Source organism: Podarcis bocagei (genome assembly GCF_964188305.1).
Source record: "Podarcis bocagei genome assembly, chromosome: 12".
Taxonomy (NCBI): Eukaryota; Metazoa; Chordata; class Lepidosauria; order Squamata; family Lacertidae; genus Podarcis; species Podarcis bocagei.
In genome coordinates this window covers 42,683,105-42,700,062 of record NC_138137.1, presented here as the reverse complement: position 1 = coordinate 42,700,062, position 16,958 = coordinate 42,683,105, and the positions used below count along the sequence as shown (strand labels likewise).

Sequence of the window (16,958 nt, the reverse complement as noted above, 5' to 3'; positions counted from 1 at the left end):
TCGAGATATGCACTGTGTCTCTCAGATGACAAAACAAAAGTCACATGGTTTTTTCCTCTCAAAACAAAAGCAGATACTGCAGAAACAGTTAAAAATTGGGTTCATGCAGTAGAACTTGAATTCGGTACTAGAGTTCTTGCTTTCCAAACAGACAGAGGGTCAGAATTTACCAGGTCTGTGTTGCAGAATTTCTTTAAGAAAAAGGGAATTAAGCATCATCTGTCTACACCTTATTCCCCCCAAGAGGGAGGCGTGGCCGAACGTAAAAACAGGGTTCTGCAAGAGTTGGCAAACTCTATGTTGTTTGATGCTAAACTTCCTCAAAGTTACTGGGCGGAAGCCTGGCAGACGGCTACTCATGTTCTGAACCGAGTATATAATTTGGTAATTGATACTACGCCATATTTTGCTTTATATGGGAAGAAGCCCAAAGTTAATTACTTTCGGGTGTTTGGATCTCAAGCCTATGTACTTATCCCAAAAGCGTTAAGGAAAAAGGGAAGTCCAAGGGCTAGGAAACTCATCTTTTGTGGGTACGAACCACATGCCAAATCTTGGAGATTCGTGAACCCAGATGGGGATACTACAAGAGTGGTCCTCAGTAGGAGCGCTGAATTTTGTGAGCAATCCGGATGGACTCACTTACATGCTAACCCTGACATTTTGAGAGATGATTTAGGCATTTATGCTGAGAAAGAAAGTCCAGAGGGTGATGAGCCAGAAGGGGATGGTGCACATGGTTCAGATGCAGATTCTGACCAGGCACAAGGTTCTTCTCCTAAGGTAGAAAAGCCAGAATCTAAAAGTGTTCCAACATCGCCAGTCATTAGGCCTAGCAGACAGCAAAAGCGAAGCAGGTCGCCTGCAACACCAAGCCCAAGGGAGGTATCTAAACGGAGGTCTTTATCCCTAGAGGCACATCTAGACGTAAAGTCTGAGACAGATTCTGACAGCCAACAGTCAGAGGGGGCACAAGAGGAGCAATTGCGCAGGTCAAAACGTGCCACAAAGGGCAAGCCGCCAGAGCGGTTTAAGGTGACAAGTGTATACGTAAATATGGCACAGTGTGAGCCAGATAGCTATGTAGAGGTACAACAGCTTCCAAGCTCAGAAGCCGCAAAGTGGCAGGAAGCAATGGAAAAGGAGATGGCTTCAATGAAGTCTCTCGGTGTGTTTACAAGTACAGAGCTTCCAAAAGGCCAACAAGCTGTAGGTTGTCGATGGGTATATCGTTTAAAGCCCACAACTACTGAGGAGTTGCAATATAAAGCCCGACTAGTTGCAAAAGGGTTTTCACAGCGCAAAGGAGTTCACTATTCTCAAATTTATGCCCCTACTTCAAGATCGGAGTCATTAAGAATGCTTTTAGCCTCTTCAGCTAAGAAGGGAAATAAGCTGTTTCATTTTGATGTCAATGTGGCTTATTTAAATGTAGACTTACAGGAGGAAGTCTATATGACGCCACCACCAGGTTTTGAAGGAGACAAGCCAAACCAGGTCTGGCGCTTACACAAATCCATTTATGGGTTGAAACAGTCCGCCCGTAATTGGAATTCCTGCTTAAACGATGCTCTAGAGAGCATGGGGTTCAGAAAGAGCGCAGCAGATGCGTGTCTTTATCTAAAAGGCTCGGGATGTGAACAAGAAGCAGTCTTGATATTTGTTGACGATTTATTATACAGTGGAAAGGACGATAAACTTGCACAACAATTTGCCACAAAGCTTGGAGAAAGGTTTCAGATAAAATCACTAGGCAATGTATCTGTTTATCTAGGAGTTAAAATTCAGCAAGATGAAGATGGGAACTATTGGCTCAGCCAAGAAGCTAAGATCCAGCAGTTGCTGGAAAGGTTTAAAATGGACAACTGTGCTGGTGTTAAAACCCCAATGGAGTTAAGTTACACAAAGGATGCTCAAACTGAGCAACAGGCAGAGTTCTGTAATCCCAGGGTTTACCAGTCAGCGATAGGCAGTCTACTCCACATTGCACAGTGGACTCGGCCCGATATAACATATGCTGTCAACATGCTGTGTAGACAAGCTGAAAAACCATCAATGCATGCTTGGCAAGGAGTAAAAAGAGTTTTAAGGTATCTCCAAACTACCAAAAGGTTTCGCTTAAAACTATCAGCAGAGGGCAGCACACAACTTGAATGTTGGGCTGACAGCAGTTGGGCTGATGCTGGACCAGATAGAAAATCAGTGTCAGGAATGGCGATAAAATTTGGAAATGCACTAATTGGTTGGAGATCAAGAAAACAATCACTTATAGCTTTAAGTTCAACTGAATCTGAGTTCAATGCATTATCAGATGTATGTAGAGAACTGGAATTTTATAAACAACTGGTACAAGAATTGTTTGGAGAATGTTCCCTACCTATCAGAGTGTGGGAAGACAATCAACCTTGTATTAAACTAGCTAAATCAGGTCAATTCAAGGCACACACAAAACATTTGGATATCCGTTATCAAAATGTATGCCAAAGTGTAAAACAAGGTTTAATTGAACTAAAGTATTGTCCAAGCAAAGAAAATCTCGCAGATGGTTTTACAAAAGCTTTGAGTCCACAATCTCATAAATGTTTCTGTTCAGGTTTAAATTTGAATTAAGGTTGTTACAGCTCAGTGTTACGAGCGAGAGGGGGTGTTGGTATTAAAGGGTTAAGAAGCTCTAATCAAGACGCTCTAATCACTGAGCAGCTGGAGGTAGTTAGGCTTCCAGGAATGTGAGTTTGTATAAATAGTCAACTCACTCGTGTGTTTGCTGCCCCTTCCCCCTTCCCTTTTCTTTGGGGCGTGTTTGCTGAAATGTGTGATTCTTCACCAGGGTTTTTTTGTTTTTGTGTAAATAAACCTTTTATTTGAGTTCCAAACCGCTTGCTCCAAGATTCCTTTATTGAAAAGATGCTGACTCTCCAGCCCTTCTTGAGCCGCTGTGCGAAAAGCTCTGCTGTAATGGGACATTGTCGTATCGGAAGCGCACTGGACATTTGATAAGCATTAAACTAATTAAAGTTTAATGGGACAGATATAAACATATTAGCACAATATATTATCCTATTAACTTAGGTTATTTGTTAACTGGGGGACCAGACCTGAGCTACGCAAGTCCTCAGAGGTACTGACCCCAGTACTGATAAAGTTAGAGCAGTGGTTTTCAACCCTGGAGTGCCTTGAATGATAGTCAGTAGTGCTGCTGGCAACACTAGCCTCTGTCCCTCTTTCCTTCCCTCCCTCCTTTGATGCCTTCTCATGTCTCTGCTTCCCAAAGGGTTGTGTGCTGTTTACTGTAGCAGCCCTGACTACAAGTTTGCCAGGCGAATGGTGCCTCTGGGGCTGGTCAGGGGATGCTGGTTGCCAGGAGCTGAGGCAACCAGCACCCCCTGACCAGCGAGCGGGTGAGGGAGCCCAGCCAGCCAGGCTTCCAGTCCTTGCTGTTGGGAATGGACAGACAAGTCCAAGGCCCCTGTGGGGCAGTGTGAGGAGGCATCTCTTTGGGGCATGGGGGCGTGGCAACAGCAGCTGCCCAGAGGCCTCCTAAGGAGAGGGGAGAGGAGACTAAGGGAACACGCCAAAAGGGGGTTCAAAAAAGGATTAGAGGTTGCCAGCTCTGCAGGCAAGGGGTGACATAACTGGGCTCCTGAGCCTCACAGGGATGGCACAGAAAGAATGTAGTTGGTCAAGGGAGCCATGGACTCAAAAAGGTTGAAAACCTCTGAATCAGTTGAGAACAATAACTCTCCTGAGACCACCATCTTAGAAGATACCCCAATCAAAGTGGCTACAGGGTTAAAGCAACTGTTACACCCTGACTGGGCTCAGACCCATCAAGTTCAAACCCAGGACTACAGGAGCAGAGGCTCTTCTTTATAAGAAAATCAAAACCAGAAGCTCAGGTCTGCCTGGCCCTCATGAGGACAACATTCACTAAGCCGTACTCATGAGGAGGATGCATCATTCCTCAAATGATCCAGCTCAAAGCCCTGATGACAGGTCAGGAAGAGGTGGATCAACTATAAAACTTCTCAATGGAAGCCTAACCCAGGCTAAAGCAACAAACAAATCTTGCTCTGCTCCCTGTGAAACCTTATTGAACAGCTCCCCTTCTATTCTGCATGTTCTTATCTTTGACTTGATGCACAGCTGCTGTTACAGCAGACTATTAAACCACTTAGCAAAGGTTGCAGGAATGGGATAGGGGAGAGGCATCCCAAGCCCCAGCACTGCATGGAGTGCTTATGTAAAAGCTGAACATTTCTGTGTTGTTTTTTTCATATGTATAACAAGCAAACATATTTACAATGCTAATATTTTACTTGAGCACACTCAAGAGATGCATGCAACCTAAATAGCAATCACTAAATTAGCAAAGCTATTTAAACTTACATGGGAGCAAACTCCACTGAAATGGATGTTGTAAAGTTAGTCATAAATAAGCAGCAGCAATGCATATACAGAAATGCTTTTCACTGTAACAATGCTTTATACTGCAACAATATATTCCACATATTTCCTATCAAAACTAATCAACCAACTTTCCAAATATTAGTTTACCTCTTCCATCTCACGGACCTCCTTTTCAAACCACTTGAAGAAAAGAAAAGAAAATTAGGCATTTACAAATTACATTTTTTTCAAAAAATACAACAGGTTTTAGAAATATTAATAAATGAATGAATGAATTTCTTACCTGAAGCAATGAGTCTAATATCTAAGAAAGAAAATTAAAATCACTAGGTGTTTCTGTTACAATTTAACACCAAAAAATTATCTTTGTACATATAACACAAGGTTTTCACAGTAAATAACTACCCTTTTCATACATGCATTTCATTCTGTGTAGAGGTGTACCTAGGCTCCCTTGCCCCCTTTACAAGGAGCTGTATCGGTGCCTCCCTCCCTGTCTGTTGTGTCCTTGGCAAGGAAATGTTGACCACACAGAGCAGTGGATGAGTGGTCCAGGGAGCACAAAAGTGGGCCAGTGGGCTCCTAGCCACTTTGAGGCAGAGTGGAGAGCCGCCATTTTGCACACACATCTCATGGCCTGTGCCCTTGGCAGTGACCAATCTAGCCAACCCCTAGGTACACCACTGATTCTGTGATGACTTCAAGATCAAATGAGAACTTAAGTGCAGTACTATAATGAAAGGGGGCAATTGAACTCTTTTGTGTGAGTTCCCCATCTGGGGCACTCTGAGACCACCTTGGGTTTTGAGAATTGCTGGGACCAGGGGATGGAACAGAGCTGACAATAACAAAATAACAAGTGATGATGAATTTTAATGAATCATCCTCAGTCACATCAGCTAATGTTCCTATTACAAGATTAGCTGGCTACTCTGTTTTAATAAGCTTATTCTGTCCTTGCCATAAGGGTCATGCTTAAATGAAAAAGAGGGTATTTGTCTTATTCACAACAGAATATTCTTGCTGGTGGTAACCTTTCACTCTCAAGGGCTGATTAATTGCTGTGTGTTGATTAATGGCTATGTGTTGTCTCATCTGCACTGGATATGGCATCAACCAGGGATTTCATCATACATATGTAACCAATTCCTGCTTGTGAATGGTATGTACTAGGATCAACAGTGAGTTCACCTTAAGAGAGAGACTCTCTTTCTGTTTACCACAATAGCACTGTGTTCACATTGCTCAGGGAAGAGTCAAATTACACACATAGTATTGGGAAATGTGCTGAGTTCCAGATGCACTTGGTAAGAGAACAGGCTAGAATAAGACAAAACCTACCAAGTACAGAGAGAAAGCAAATCCAACAGCAAAATAAATTTATATTTATTGTTCATATTTCATAGTACATACTTGTTTTTCTTCACGAAGTGCACAATCTAACTGGTTACTGAGTTGTGAACAACATATCAGGAAAGTAGTCATATCTTCATGTTCTTCCTTCTAGCAAAGGGGAAAAACATTTCTACAGCATTTTCTGACTTTAATTTCTTTAAAATGTAATCTTTATTTGGTTGAAATACTTCTAAAACCCATACTAGCTTTGTTTCAGTTCTTAATTTTTTAACATATTGAACCAGCTATTTTGCTTCAAATTAAATATTTGCATTTTCTGTAAAATGAAAAGAATGAGGCAATTAGATTTCAATCCTATGGTCTACTTAGCAGCAAGTATCAGTGAAATGCAAGCTCCCAAACCAGGAAGTAAGTTATTCTCCTGTTCCCCAGGTCCTGTTGCCATTTGTATGATAAAACATAAATTTCCCTTGTCACTTTGTGGAATTCAAAGATTACTCTAGCTGTGGAGACAATCACTCTCATGTAAATTCTCCTACTAGGTAAAGGTAAAAGGACCCCTGACCATTAGGTCCAGTCATGGCCGACTCTGGGGTGTCAGCGCTCATCTTGCTTTATTGGCCGAGGGAGCTGGCATAAAGCTTCCGGGTTATGTGGCCAGCATGACTAAGCCGCTTCCGGCAAACCAGAGCAGCGCACGGAAACACCGTTTACCTTCCCGCTAGAGCAGTACCTATTTATCTACTTGCACTTTGACGTACTTTCGAACTGCTAGGTTGGCAGGAGCAGGGTCCGAGCAATGGGAGGTCACCCTGTCGTGGGGATTCGAACCGCCGACCTTCTGATCGGCAAGTCCTAGGCTCTCTGGTTTAACCCACAGCGCCACCCACATCCCTTATACTAAGCAAATCTAATTTAGCTCCCTGGTATAAACAAACAAAGCAAGTTAAGAAAATGAAGTGGCATTCACTGAAAAACTAATAAAATGCATTATTGAGCCTATTATAGGGCAGCATAAATAGTTATTCTCTGCCACCACTGCAACCTTACAGTATTTCTTCCCAAATTTGATAATCAAGCTACAGAATTCATTAAGTGCTGGCCATGATGGCCAGACCTGCAACATTAAGGGTACGAGGTGGGTGCTGGCAGCAGGTCTGGCCATCATGCCCATCACGTACTGAATTAAAAAGAAATACGGTACTTCTTTTTCTCTGTCCTGAATCTTCTAATATTAAGCTTCATCAGATGACACTGGATTTTAGCATCAGATACTAGCACTTGAGAGGGATCAATATCATATAAACTTTTACATGTCTTTTTTCCTAAATTAGAAAGCCCCTAAATTTTGTAATCTTTACTCATAGGGGAAATGTTCTAGCATCGTGAACATTTTGGTTGCCCTTTCCTGAATCTAGTATTTGGGGAGAAATATTGTGGGAAATTGTGTAACATCTACTTTTTGAACAAAGTGCTGTTCAAATATTTAACACCATTGCATCGTTTAGAATGGGAGTGGAGTTCATAGGCCAGTGGTTTGCAGAACAAGTGACTAAAGTGGGTGGGGCTAGATGCAAACAAATTTGACTTGCTTTTGTTCAGTAAGCTACACTCACACAGAACTCTGAAGTTTGTACCTGCAGTCATAGGTTTCTATCCACCATCCTAATAAGCAAGATGAATTGTCACAGTTCAAGGACAAATTCCAGCCAACCCCCAAAGAGGATGACACAGAGGACCAGTGAGGGGTGTGACCAAGGAAGGGGGCATGACCTGGGAAGAATAGTGAAGGCTGAAGAGAGGCTTGGAGGGACACATCTTGCTCCCAGATATTTCATTTCCCATCCTTGGTTTAGGACAAAAAAGTACCACGGCATAATTGGAAGTCAACAGTTATCCATCCTTCAGCAACTATTTGTAAGAACTATTATATTTATATACTATTGTAAGACTGTATATCAATACAGTATACACAACTAGCATACACGAAACCTATTCAAAGAATATGTGAAATTATTCAATAAACATACAGGTACTGTAGGTTCCCCTGCCGCCGCCGCCAATGCCTCTTCTTCTTTCATTTCTTCATTTGCATACACATCTTCCATTGTCTGTACAAGCTGCAGAAAGTGCCAAATGATTTTTATCATCTCTCACTAGTCATACCCCCTACTTGTATTATACTAGAAGCCTGGTGCCAAAAGTCATTGTTTTACCTGATGATAAAGACAGTGGTATATTGTACAAATGTTTATGTTTCAGGCAGGTGGAATAGTTGCTGAATAATATTGTGTCATAAGTTAGTTTGGAACATGAAAAATAGTTTTATACTTCTTGGGATCTAACATCATTTGCTAACAATTTACAACAGTGGTGGGAACTAGAGCCATCAGCCAGAACCAATTATCACCTTCCTATTCCCCTAGCCCAAGTATGATAGATAGGCAGGACTGCCCACCTTTCAATCATCTGACATCACAGTATCATCAGGCACCCCACAAAGTGCATTTGATTGTCTGGGCTTCAAAGCACTGTGCAGGGCTCCCTGCAAGAATCATCAAGGAGCTGATTGCCAGTGCTTCCAGGGAGCCCAATGCAGTGTTTTGAAGCCCTGTCAGCTGATGGGGGGGGGGAAGCTTCAAAGCACTCCTCAGGATTCTCTGTCCACACCGACAAACAGTTGGATCACGGGGAAATATTTTGAAAAATTGATAGCCATCTTCAAATAGCTAAAGGACTGTCAAATGGAGGATGGAGCAAATTTGTTTTCTCCTGCTCCAGAGGCTAGGACCCAAACCAATAGATTCAAGTCACAAGAAAAAGGCTTCTGACTAAACATCAGGAAGAACTTTCTGACAGTAAGAGCTGTTTGACAGTGGAACAGATTCCCGCAATAAGTGGTGGACTCTAGATGGCTATCTATCATGTATGATCAAATTGAGATTCCTGTATTGCAGAGGTTTGGACTAGATGACCCTTGGTGCACCTTCCAACTCTACAATTCTGTGATTCTATGATTCAGTTAACAGCTGATAGTACACAGCTCTCTGCAAGCACAGGTAATCAACCAAGCAAAGAGATGCACAAGTACCGAGAGCAGGGATTTTCAAGCACTGCCAGTCAGCTGAATGGCAGTACCTGGAAACCCATTTGCCCCAGCCACTTTAACTGTCATAGATAACAAAGTCATAGATGACTTCAGAAATAGGGCAGGTGGGTGTGGTTTGGCCAAAAGAGACTCATAGGTTAAAGGGCCTCACCAGCCTAAACAGGCATGTAGGCTGGAAGTTGCCCGCTACTGTTTTATAATATATCTGTCAGATATGCAGCACTTCCCTGCCATACAGAGGTAAGACAGTTGTTCCAGACAGCCTCTGTGGCACTGTGATTATATGCCTTTGACTATACAGTTAAGTAGGGTTTGGAATCATCTGTGGTCAATTTTAAGCATATTTTTCTTTGCAAGGACAGATAGCGACTTCCATATTTTTTTCAACTACAGGGCAGACAATAATCATTTAGTAATGTCCAAATGGCAGTGGAAGACAGGAGTGCCTGGCATGCTCTGGTCCATGGGGTCACGAAGAGTCGGACACGACTAAATGGCTAAACAACAAAATGTCCAAATCTATATCTATATCTTTCTCCCTTAGACTACCTACAATGCTATATATTTCTAATATTAGCATAGCATAAAAGCAGAAACTCAAGGAATGTCTGTTTTTAAAATCTTTCCAATGTTTGACAATAGTAGCTTGTTCCGGCGCTCCCACCATGGAAAACAATGGATCCCACAATAGCGGATGCCAGCCGTGCAGTTAATTAAGGATAATCTGGCAGTAATTATCCTTGGAAACACACACACACCCCCCCAGGTTGGGGTAGGAGAGCTTTCACTCGCAGATCATCCAATAACTGCCTCCCGCTCTGATGGAATGCGAGGGCAGGGACGCAGAATGTGTAGCACTGTACGTATTGGAAACTCTCCAATGCGGTCACCATGAGTGGAAGTACTTCTGTTTCTTTTAAGATGGATCTGAATTTGGACTTAAGAAACAGACATGTTCTGTATGAAGGAGAAAGATAACCCGCTAAATGAATCAGTGCCAAGGTTTTGATCTGGAGAGGACTCTCTCTATCGTAACTGGAACGCTACATAAGTGAAGCTGGAGTGCTTTCAAGTTTTGGAGAGGGAAAATGGAATTGTGGCATGCTTAGAAATGAGTTTTTGATTGATTACAATATGAAAAGAAGAAGGTAAACAATAATTTCACACAGAAACTACAGGATATAAAATCCCTCTGCAAGTTAATGGATATGGATTTATTAAATATGAATGAAAGTCATCACACTAGTGACTGCTAAAACAAAGGTTTAAGATTGGCATTGTGGAATTTGGACTAATTAAGAGAACTGCAGCAGGACCAAGGATTAACATCAACTCCAGAACCAGAACACGGGAAGTCATCCAAAAATATTGAATTCAGAACTGATTAATTGACTTTTTTATTGTATTGTGATTTGGCATGATTTAGTATTGTATTAATGTGGCCTCCATTAGATTGTTATTAATGAAAATTAATAAAAATTAATTCAAATGACAACAGTAGCTCTAGCAACAACTGACAGATTAACTAATAATTGTGATACACACATTTATCTCTTTCCAAAAACAATTCAGAATTCTGGTATCAAAAACTTTGGCAAACAGCATGATTGGTTTACGAACTTAATCCATTCTGGAAGTCCGTTCTTAAACTGAAACCGTTCTTACACCGAGGCGTGCTTTCCCTAATGAGGCCTCCCGCCACTGGTGCCCTTCCACCGGTCGGATTCCGTTCTTAGACTGAGTTAAAGTTCTCAAACCAGGACACTATTTCCAGTTTTGCAGAGTTTGTAAACCAAATCATTCGTAAACAGGACTGTTCTTAAACCAAGGTACAACTGTATCAGCAAACTGTATATGTATAATAAAAAATTATATAATAATTAATACAAATAAAAAATGTATACCCAAAATTATTTCAACAAAATAAATCACAGCAGAAACTAAGTTTTTTAATTCAATTATTTCTTTTCTGTAGATAAAAGCAGTGGTTAGGATCAGTTGTTTCTTTCCACACTGAGAAGAACCATGATAGGGTAATTTCAAAAGAAGAAACTGATTCTAGGTTTTACAATTTTTATAATAGCTATTCTTCCTAGCCATGATACTAGCACCAAGTTTTTAGGATGCATATGATTTGGTATATTACCAGGAATAGATTGAGTTTTAATGAGCAACTTAGCTTTTCAGGGTTCTGAACTCCTTGGTAGTTAATATTGTCCACTCAGATAGGAATTCCTATTAATTCTTGCAATTTTAATTATTTAGTTAAAGGAAACATTTGGACGGAGGAATTTAGGATGCAAACTATGTTGGCATACTGAATTCAACAGTCAAGATGGAATGAACATGCAAAAATTCAGTGATTGTCCTACCTCATTTAGATGAACAGTTATATTCTTAAGCACGTCCATTTCATCTAGTACTCTATCTTTATTTGTTGATGGAAGGGCTAAAGAGTACTGTGCAACAGATTCTGCTGGAGCTGAAGGCAATAAAAGCATATGCCCAGGTTCATAGCCCTGTTTACTTTTCCTCTTTTCATTAAATGAGGAATATAGCGGTTGATCCTTAATTCTCACTTTTGCTGGCTTCATTGTTCTTCTTCTGTTATTTTTTTAGGAAGAAATAAAACAATATTGGTTCATATCATTAAAAAATAAAATAGCAAAATAACACTTTTTTTAAAAAATAATATTTCATTTTTCATGTGGGCACTATAAGGACTTTCAGAACTATTGCACACATAAACTTATTTTCAGCTTCTGCCCTGTAATAGGTTTGCTTCTGTCCATTCAAAAATCCATGGCATTATTTAATGGGCTTTTAAGCAGTCAGTTTCTGTGTCCTGGAAAGTAGGAGCTAGCTAAATTACTAGTTTCCTCTTTGCAGCCAGACCAAAAGCTGTTTTTTAAATAGGCATTACAATTGCACTCATAAAATATTTTTTTAAAAAAAAATGTTCCACCTATTTAGAGGGCATTTTAATCCCATATCAACAGGACAAATTAAAGGCCATTGTAAGACCCTTCAGGAATAGGATTTATTAAAGGCCATGTAATGAATACCATGGTCCCATAAGTGAACAAATAGGAACTAATTACGGGAGTAGAAGCTATAAAAAGGAAACTTCAAATTAATGGTACAATAGCCCTGAAAATGGTGGGCTAGCCATCCATATCTGACACTGAAATTGCAGTTGTGTTTTATAACACACACACGCACACACCCAAGTCTAATCTGGTGGGGTAATGGAAGGACAACTCAGAAAACATCAGAACTAGCTTGGTAAAATCATCACCTGAATTCAATTAAAAAACCAGATGAACAAAGATGGCAACTCCGTATTAAACTGGTACTAAATTGAAGGAACTGTCACACTAACCCCTGACCCAAACCCAGATAACTCATCATCTGCTGATGGTCCAAACCTCCCAGAGCCGAGACTTAGGGAAACAGAGACTCTAGTATCCAGGGAGAGAACTCAGCAGGTCTGTCTCCAGGGAATGCCTTAGAAAAATTCTCAGGCTGGGTCCCTACCTTGCTGGCAGCAGAGGAGCCCCAGTCATTTGATTGATTGATTGATTGATTGATTAAATTTTTATATAGGGCAGTTCACAACATAAAAATACAAAATGAGAACACAAACTGCATAATAAAACAAAAACAAATAACAAACAAATAACCCCTCTCCCACAAACACCATAAAATGCCATAAAATGCTTGGGGATAACATAACTTTGATACCTATATTGAAGGGATTGAATTAGATGACCCTTGAGTTTACCTCCAACTCTATGATTCTTCCATTCTGTTCAAGCTGGAGGTGGAGGCTGCACAAGAGTAAATCTTGTCCTAGTTATCTTTTTTCATAATGGACAAAAGGAGGCTACTGCTCAAATTCTGTTCAGTGACCCTTCTGCTCAAATTATATATGTTTGTATGTTCCCCGATATTCTGTTTGACTCAATGTACCTGCATCAGAAGAGTTCTGTTCAGTGTTTCAGTGGCTTCTCGGGTGATCTAATGTTCCTAAACTGATAAGGGAATAGAAGCAGAAAGAATTTAATAAGAAAATCTGGTATCGAAAATGGGGTGATGGGGGGCACTTTAGAGAAGGAAAATTTGTGCATCTGTTAATCACTTTAAAGTAGCATGGCAAGCAGCAATTTTTCAGCCTGCTATTTATTTATTTATATACATACATACATACATACATACATACATACATACCCCACTTATCTGGCTGGGTTTCCCAGGTAAGTAATATGTTGCTCCTTCGTTTGAAAGAACAAAGAATGGTGGGACATTATTATATTATTATTATTATTTTACATTCATTCATTCATTTAGTATATCACCCTTCCTCTATAGATCTAAGTACCCTCAAGCTGTGTACCCACTGCTTCAGAGGGAGCATAAGAGCAGACAACCTCCCATTCAACCAGTCTAGGGAACTGCCCCCTAACAGTCTCTCAGTTTTATCTGGATTGAGCTTCAGTTTGTTGGCTCTCATCCAGTCCACTACCAAGGCAGGACAGTGGTCCAGAACATCCACTGCCACACCTGCAAATGTAAAGGAGAAGCAGAGCTGTGCATCATCAGCATATTGCTGACAGCATACTCCCACCTGCCCAGATAACCTCACTCAGCCATTTAATGTAGATGTTAAACAGCATATGGGATAAAATTGAACCCTGAGGAACCCCACATTGAAGGCTCCATAGGGCTGAAGAACACTCCCCAACCACAACCCTCAGGAAGTGTCCATCGAAGTAGGACTGGAACCACCGCAAAACAGTGCCATCCACCTAACTTGGACAGTCACTCCAGAAGAATACCATGGTCAATGGTATCGAAAGCCGCAGAGGTGAGGAGAATTAATAGGGACACATTTCCCATCCCTCTCCCAATGGAGGTTATCATACAGGGCAACCAAAGCAGTTTCTGTGCCCAAACTGGACCTAAGCCCCAACTGAGTGCCTGCATCTGGTCTACAACCCATGCTCATGAACCTTGCCCAAGAAGGGGAGATTAGCAACGGGCCAGTAATTAGTTAGATTTTCTGAATCTAAGGAGGGTTTCTTGAGGAGTGGATTCACCACAGCCTCCTTCAAGCAGACAGGGACCACCCCCTGCATCCTGTGACACCCCACAACACAATTGCCAGGGTATAGTCACCTGATGCCACCCTCCAAGACCAGCTCCACAGATAGGAGTGGAACCACTGCAAAACACTGCCTTCCAAATCCACAGAGCTGGTCCAGCAAATTATGATGGCTAATGGCCTCAAAAGCCAATGAGAGGCTGAGTTAAAGCAACAGTCACACTTTGCATCCATCTTCTGATAAAAATGATCCATCAGGACGATCAAGGCTGATTCAGTTCCAAAACCAGTCCTAAACCCAGATTGACATGGATCTAAAGAGCACCTTCAGCTGAACCACCACCCTCTTATGCATCTTTCCCAAAAAGGGAACACTAGCAACTGTACAGTAGTTCACAATCTCTGCATGTAGGGAGAGTTCTTTCAGGAGTGCACACACCACCATTTTCTTAAGGGTACTAAGTACCAAGGGCAGCCCATACCATTTTGCCACCTGAGAATACGCTACTCCCTGCCTCCCATGCCACTGCGCCCACCCCTCCACTTTCACCACCACCACAACTCAGTTTGAGCTGGGGCACTCTGGGAGGTGTTGCTGCTTGTCTTCCCTGTCCCCCCCCCCAGGGGGGGAGATGAACAACAATGTCAAAAGTGGAATGTTCCTGTTGCCAGTGACAGTATAACATTCCTGCAGTACAGTGGTGCCTCGCAAGACGAAATTAATTCGTTCTGCGAGGTTTTTCGTCTTGCGAATTTTTCATCTTGCGAAGCACGGTTAGTGGGACATTCCCGCACTCTCCGGCCAAAGAGCGACGGTGGGGGCACCGTCAGGCCCGCGGCTGCTTCGGCTGCCTTCTAGCTGCTCCCTTGGCTAGTGGTTTCACGAGGGCAGGGAAAACTGCAGAAAGTGCAGCAAATGCGCCTTCCCCCTCCCGCCGCAGCAGTAGCAGCAGGCCCAGGCTGGCCAATGAAGAGGGATGCACCTGCAGAACAGCTGAGCTGGTGCAATTCTCTGCGCCTCAACACCACCGCCGCCCACCGCCCACCGCCTCCACTCTGGCAAGGAGCTGCTGCAATGGAAGAGCTGCACAGGAGCGCATGCACTCCCGTCTGCTGCGGGGGCTCCGCACAGAGGCATTGCAGCTAGATCGGATTCTGCCACGTCAGCCAATAGCGGCCGCCAACGTGATCTCAACTTGGTGCTGGTCCGCGCCGTTCTCCTGAGCCACCGACCACCTCAAATTGAGGTTATCGACTTCCAACCTCAGAGAGGCATTCTGAATCACGTGCTCGCTAATGGACTGCTTCCCTCCCTCAGGGACATGGCAATGGATTCAGTAGACTGGTGGATACTGGGGAGTGGGGGTGGGGATAGGTGGAGAATGACTTAATCCATAGCAGCAGCACATTTCAGGGGGGGAAAGGCTGATCGAAGAAGGCTGATCGCCGAAGAATTGATGCTTTTGAATTATGGTGCTGGAGGAGACTCTTGAGAGTCCCATGGACTGCAAGAAGATCAAACCTATCCATTCTGAAGGAAATCAGCCCTGAGTGCTCACTGGAAGGACAGATCGTGAAGCTAAGGAAACAAACTTGAAATACGTTTTCATCTTGCGAAGCAAGCCCATAGGGAAATTCGTCTTGCAAAGCAACTCAAAAAACGAAAAACTCTTTCGTCTTGCGAGTTTTTCGTCTTGCGAGGCATTTGTCTTGCGAGGTACCACTGTATAACATTCCTGGATATATAACATTCCTGGATGCACCCAGCCTCAAAGTAATGAGTGAAGAATGAATGGTGTGCTCCTGACCTAACTCAGTCAGGAATGTGGGTTTGGTGAACAAGTTGAGGGTTAGTGACATGTAGAAAGGACAAGATGGTGAAAGTCATTTAAGCAGGCTAGAAGATTCTAATTAGTGAAGGGGCTTGTGACAGGACCAGTGATATGATTTGGCCCCCTAGGCCAGGGTCAGCAACCTTTTTCAGCTATGGGGAGGTCCACCGTCCCTCAGACCATGTGGTGGGCTGGACTATATTTGGGGGGGGTGAATGAATTCGTATGCCCCACAAATAACCCAGAGATGCATTTTAAATAAAAGCACACATTCTACTCATGTAAAAACAAGCTGATTTCTGGACTGTCTGCGGGCCGGATTGAGAAGGCAATTGGGCTGCATCCAGCCCACGAGCCTTAGGTTGTCTACCCCTACCCTAGACTAAAATATTATACAGGGTGAGTCCTTTAAAAGAGGCCCCATGGATACAGAGCACACATGTTCCACGGGGCCTCTTTTAAAAGACTCACCCTGTATAAAGTATGCAAAAATAACACAGGAGAAAAGTATTTTTAGCCCTTTCTCCTTGTACCATTCTCTACTGAATGCACTCATTTATTTTCAACCCACCAAAGAAAATACACACATCCCAACCTTCTTCCTAGCTCTGTAAAGCAATCCAAAACTACAGGAAACTGGCCTAACTTAACCCAGGGTAATTTACCTCTATTCCAAACTGTTGCAGGAATTTATGTATAGGTTGGGGGGGTTGCCCCTCCAGCAGATATCATGCACATGCAGCCCACTACCAAAACGAGCACAATCGCTTTAGTGACATTTGTGATTTGTCCCCACAAAATACCCCATGACAGTTTCTTCCTATCTATTCAAGGGACCTTTGCTGCACGACACCAAATGTAACAATTCACTGATAAATGTATCTATGTACTGGCTCACTGGAAAACTTCAGAAATTCATATAGACATGTGAGCTCAGCTACTCAGAAGCCCCTCTGCCTGAATGATAATTCCTGGCATCCTGGTACCTGAGTGCCAGACAGGTAGCCATTCCAGAAAAAGCAAACCCAGATGAAGACAAAAGGGTGTGATTAACTTGGCTGGGAAACAGGGAATATCCGCCCTCCCTTCCCCACAGGTGGGCGGGGTTTGCAGCACCAAGCGAGGCTCACCTGGGCAGGTGCCACCCACC

At 42.6% G+C, this 16,958-nt stretch overlaps 1 protein-coding gene across 8 annotated transcripts in view; it reads right to left on the bottom strand.

Annotated features, from left to right (window-relative positions):
• The window catches only part of CCDC7 (coiled-coil domain containing 7), a 160,993-nt gene that overhangs the window by 141,318 nt on the left and 2,717 nt on the right, over positions 1 to 16,958 (bottom strand). For 7 of the 8 annotated variants that reach the window (XM_081163417.1, XM_081163415.1, XM_081163416.1 and 4 more), the window contains exons 2-7: positions 12,845 to 12,906; positions 11,245 to 11,476; positions 7,794 to 7,883; positions 5,821 to 5,910; positions 4,691 to 4,711; positions 4,555 to 4,587 (exon numbers count right to left, since the gene is read on the bottom strand). In XM_081163417.1, coding sequence (XP_081019543.1) covers positions 4,555 to 4,587; positions 4,691 to 4,711; positions 5,821 to 5,910; positions 7,794 to 7,883; positions 11,245 to 11,466 — 456 coding nt within the window. In that variant the 5' untranslated portion in view covers positions 11,467 to 11,476; positions 12,845 to 12,906. The remainder of the gene's footprint in view (positions 1 to 4,554; positions 4,588 to 4,690; positions 4,712 to 5,820; positions 5,911 to 7,793; positions 7,884 to 11,244; positions 11,477 to 12,844; positions 12,907 to 16,958) is intronic. The other variant, XM_081163414.1, reaches the window with a different exon arrangement.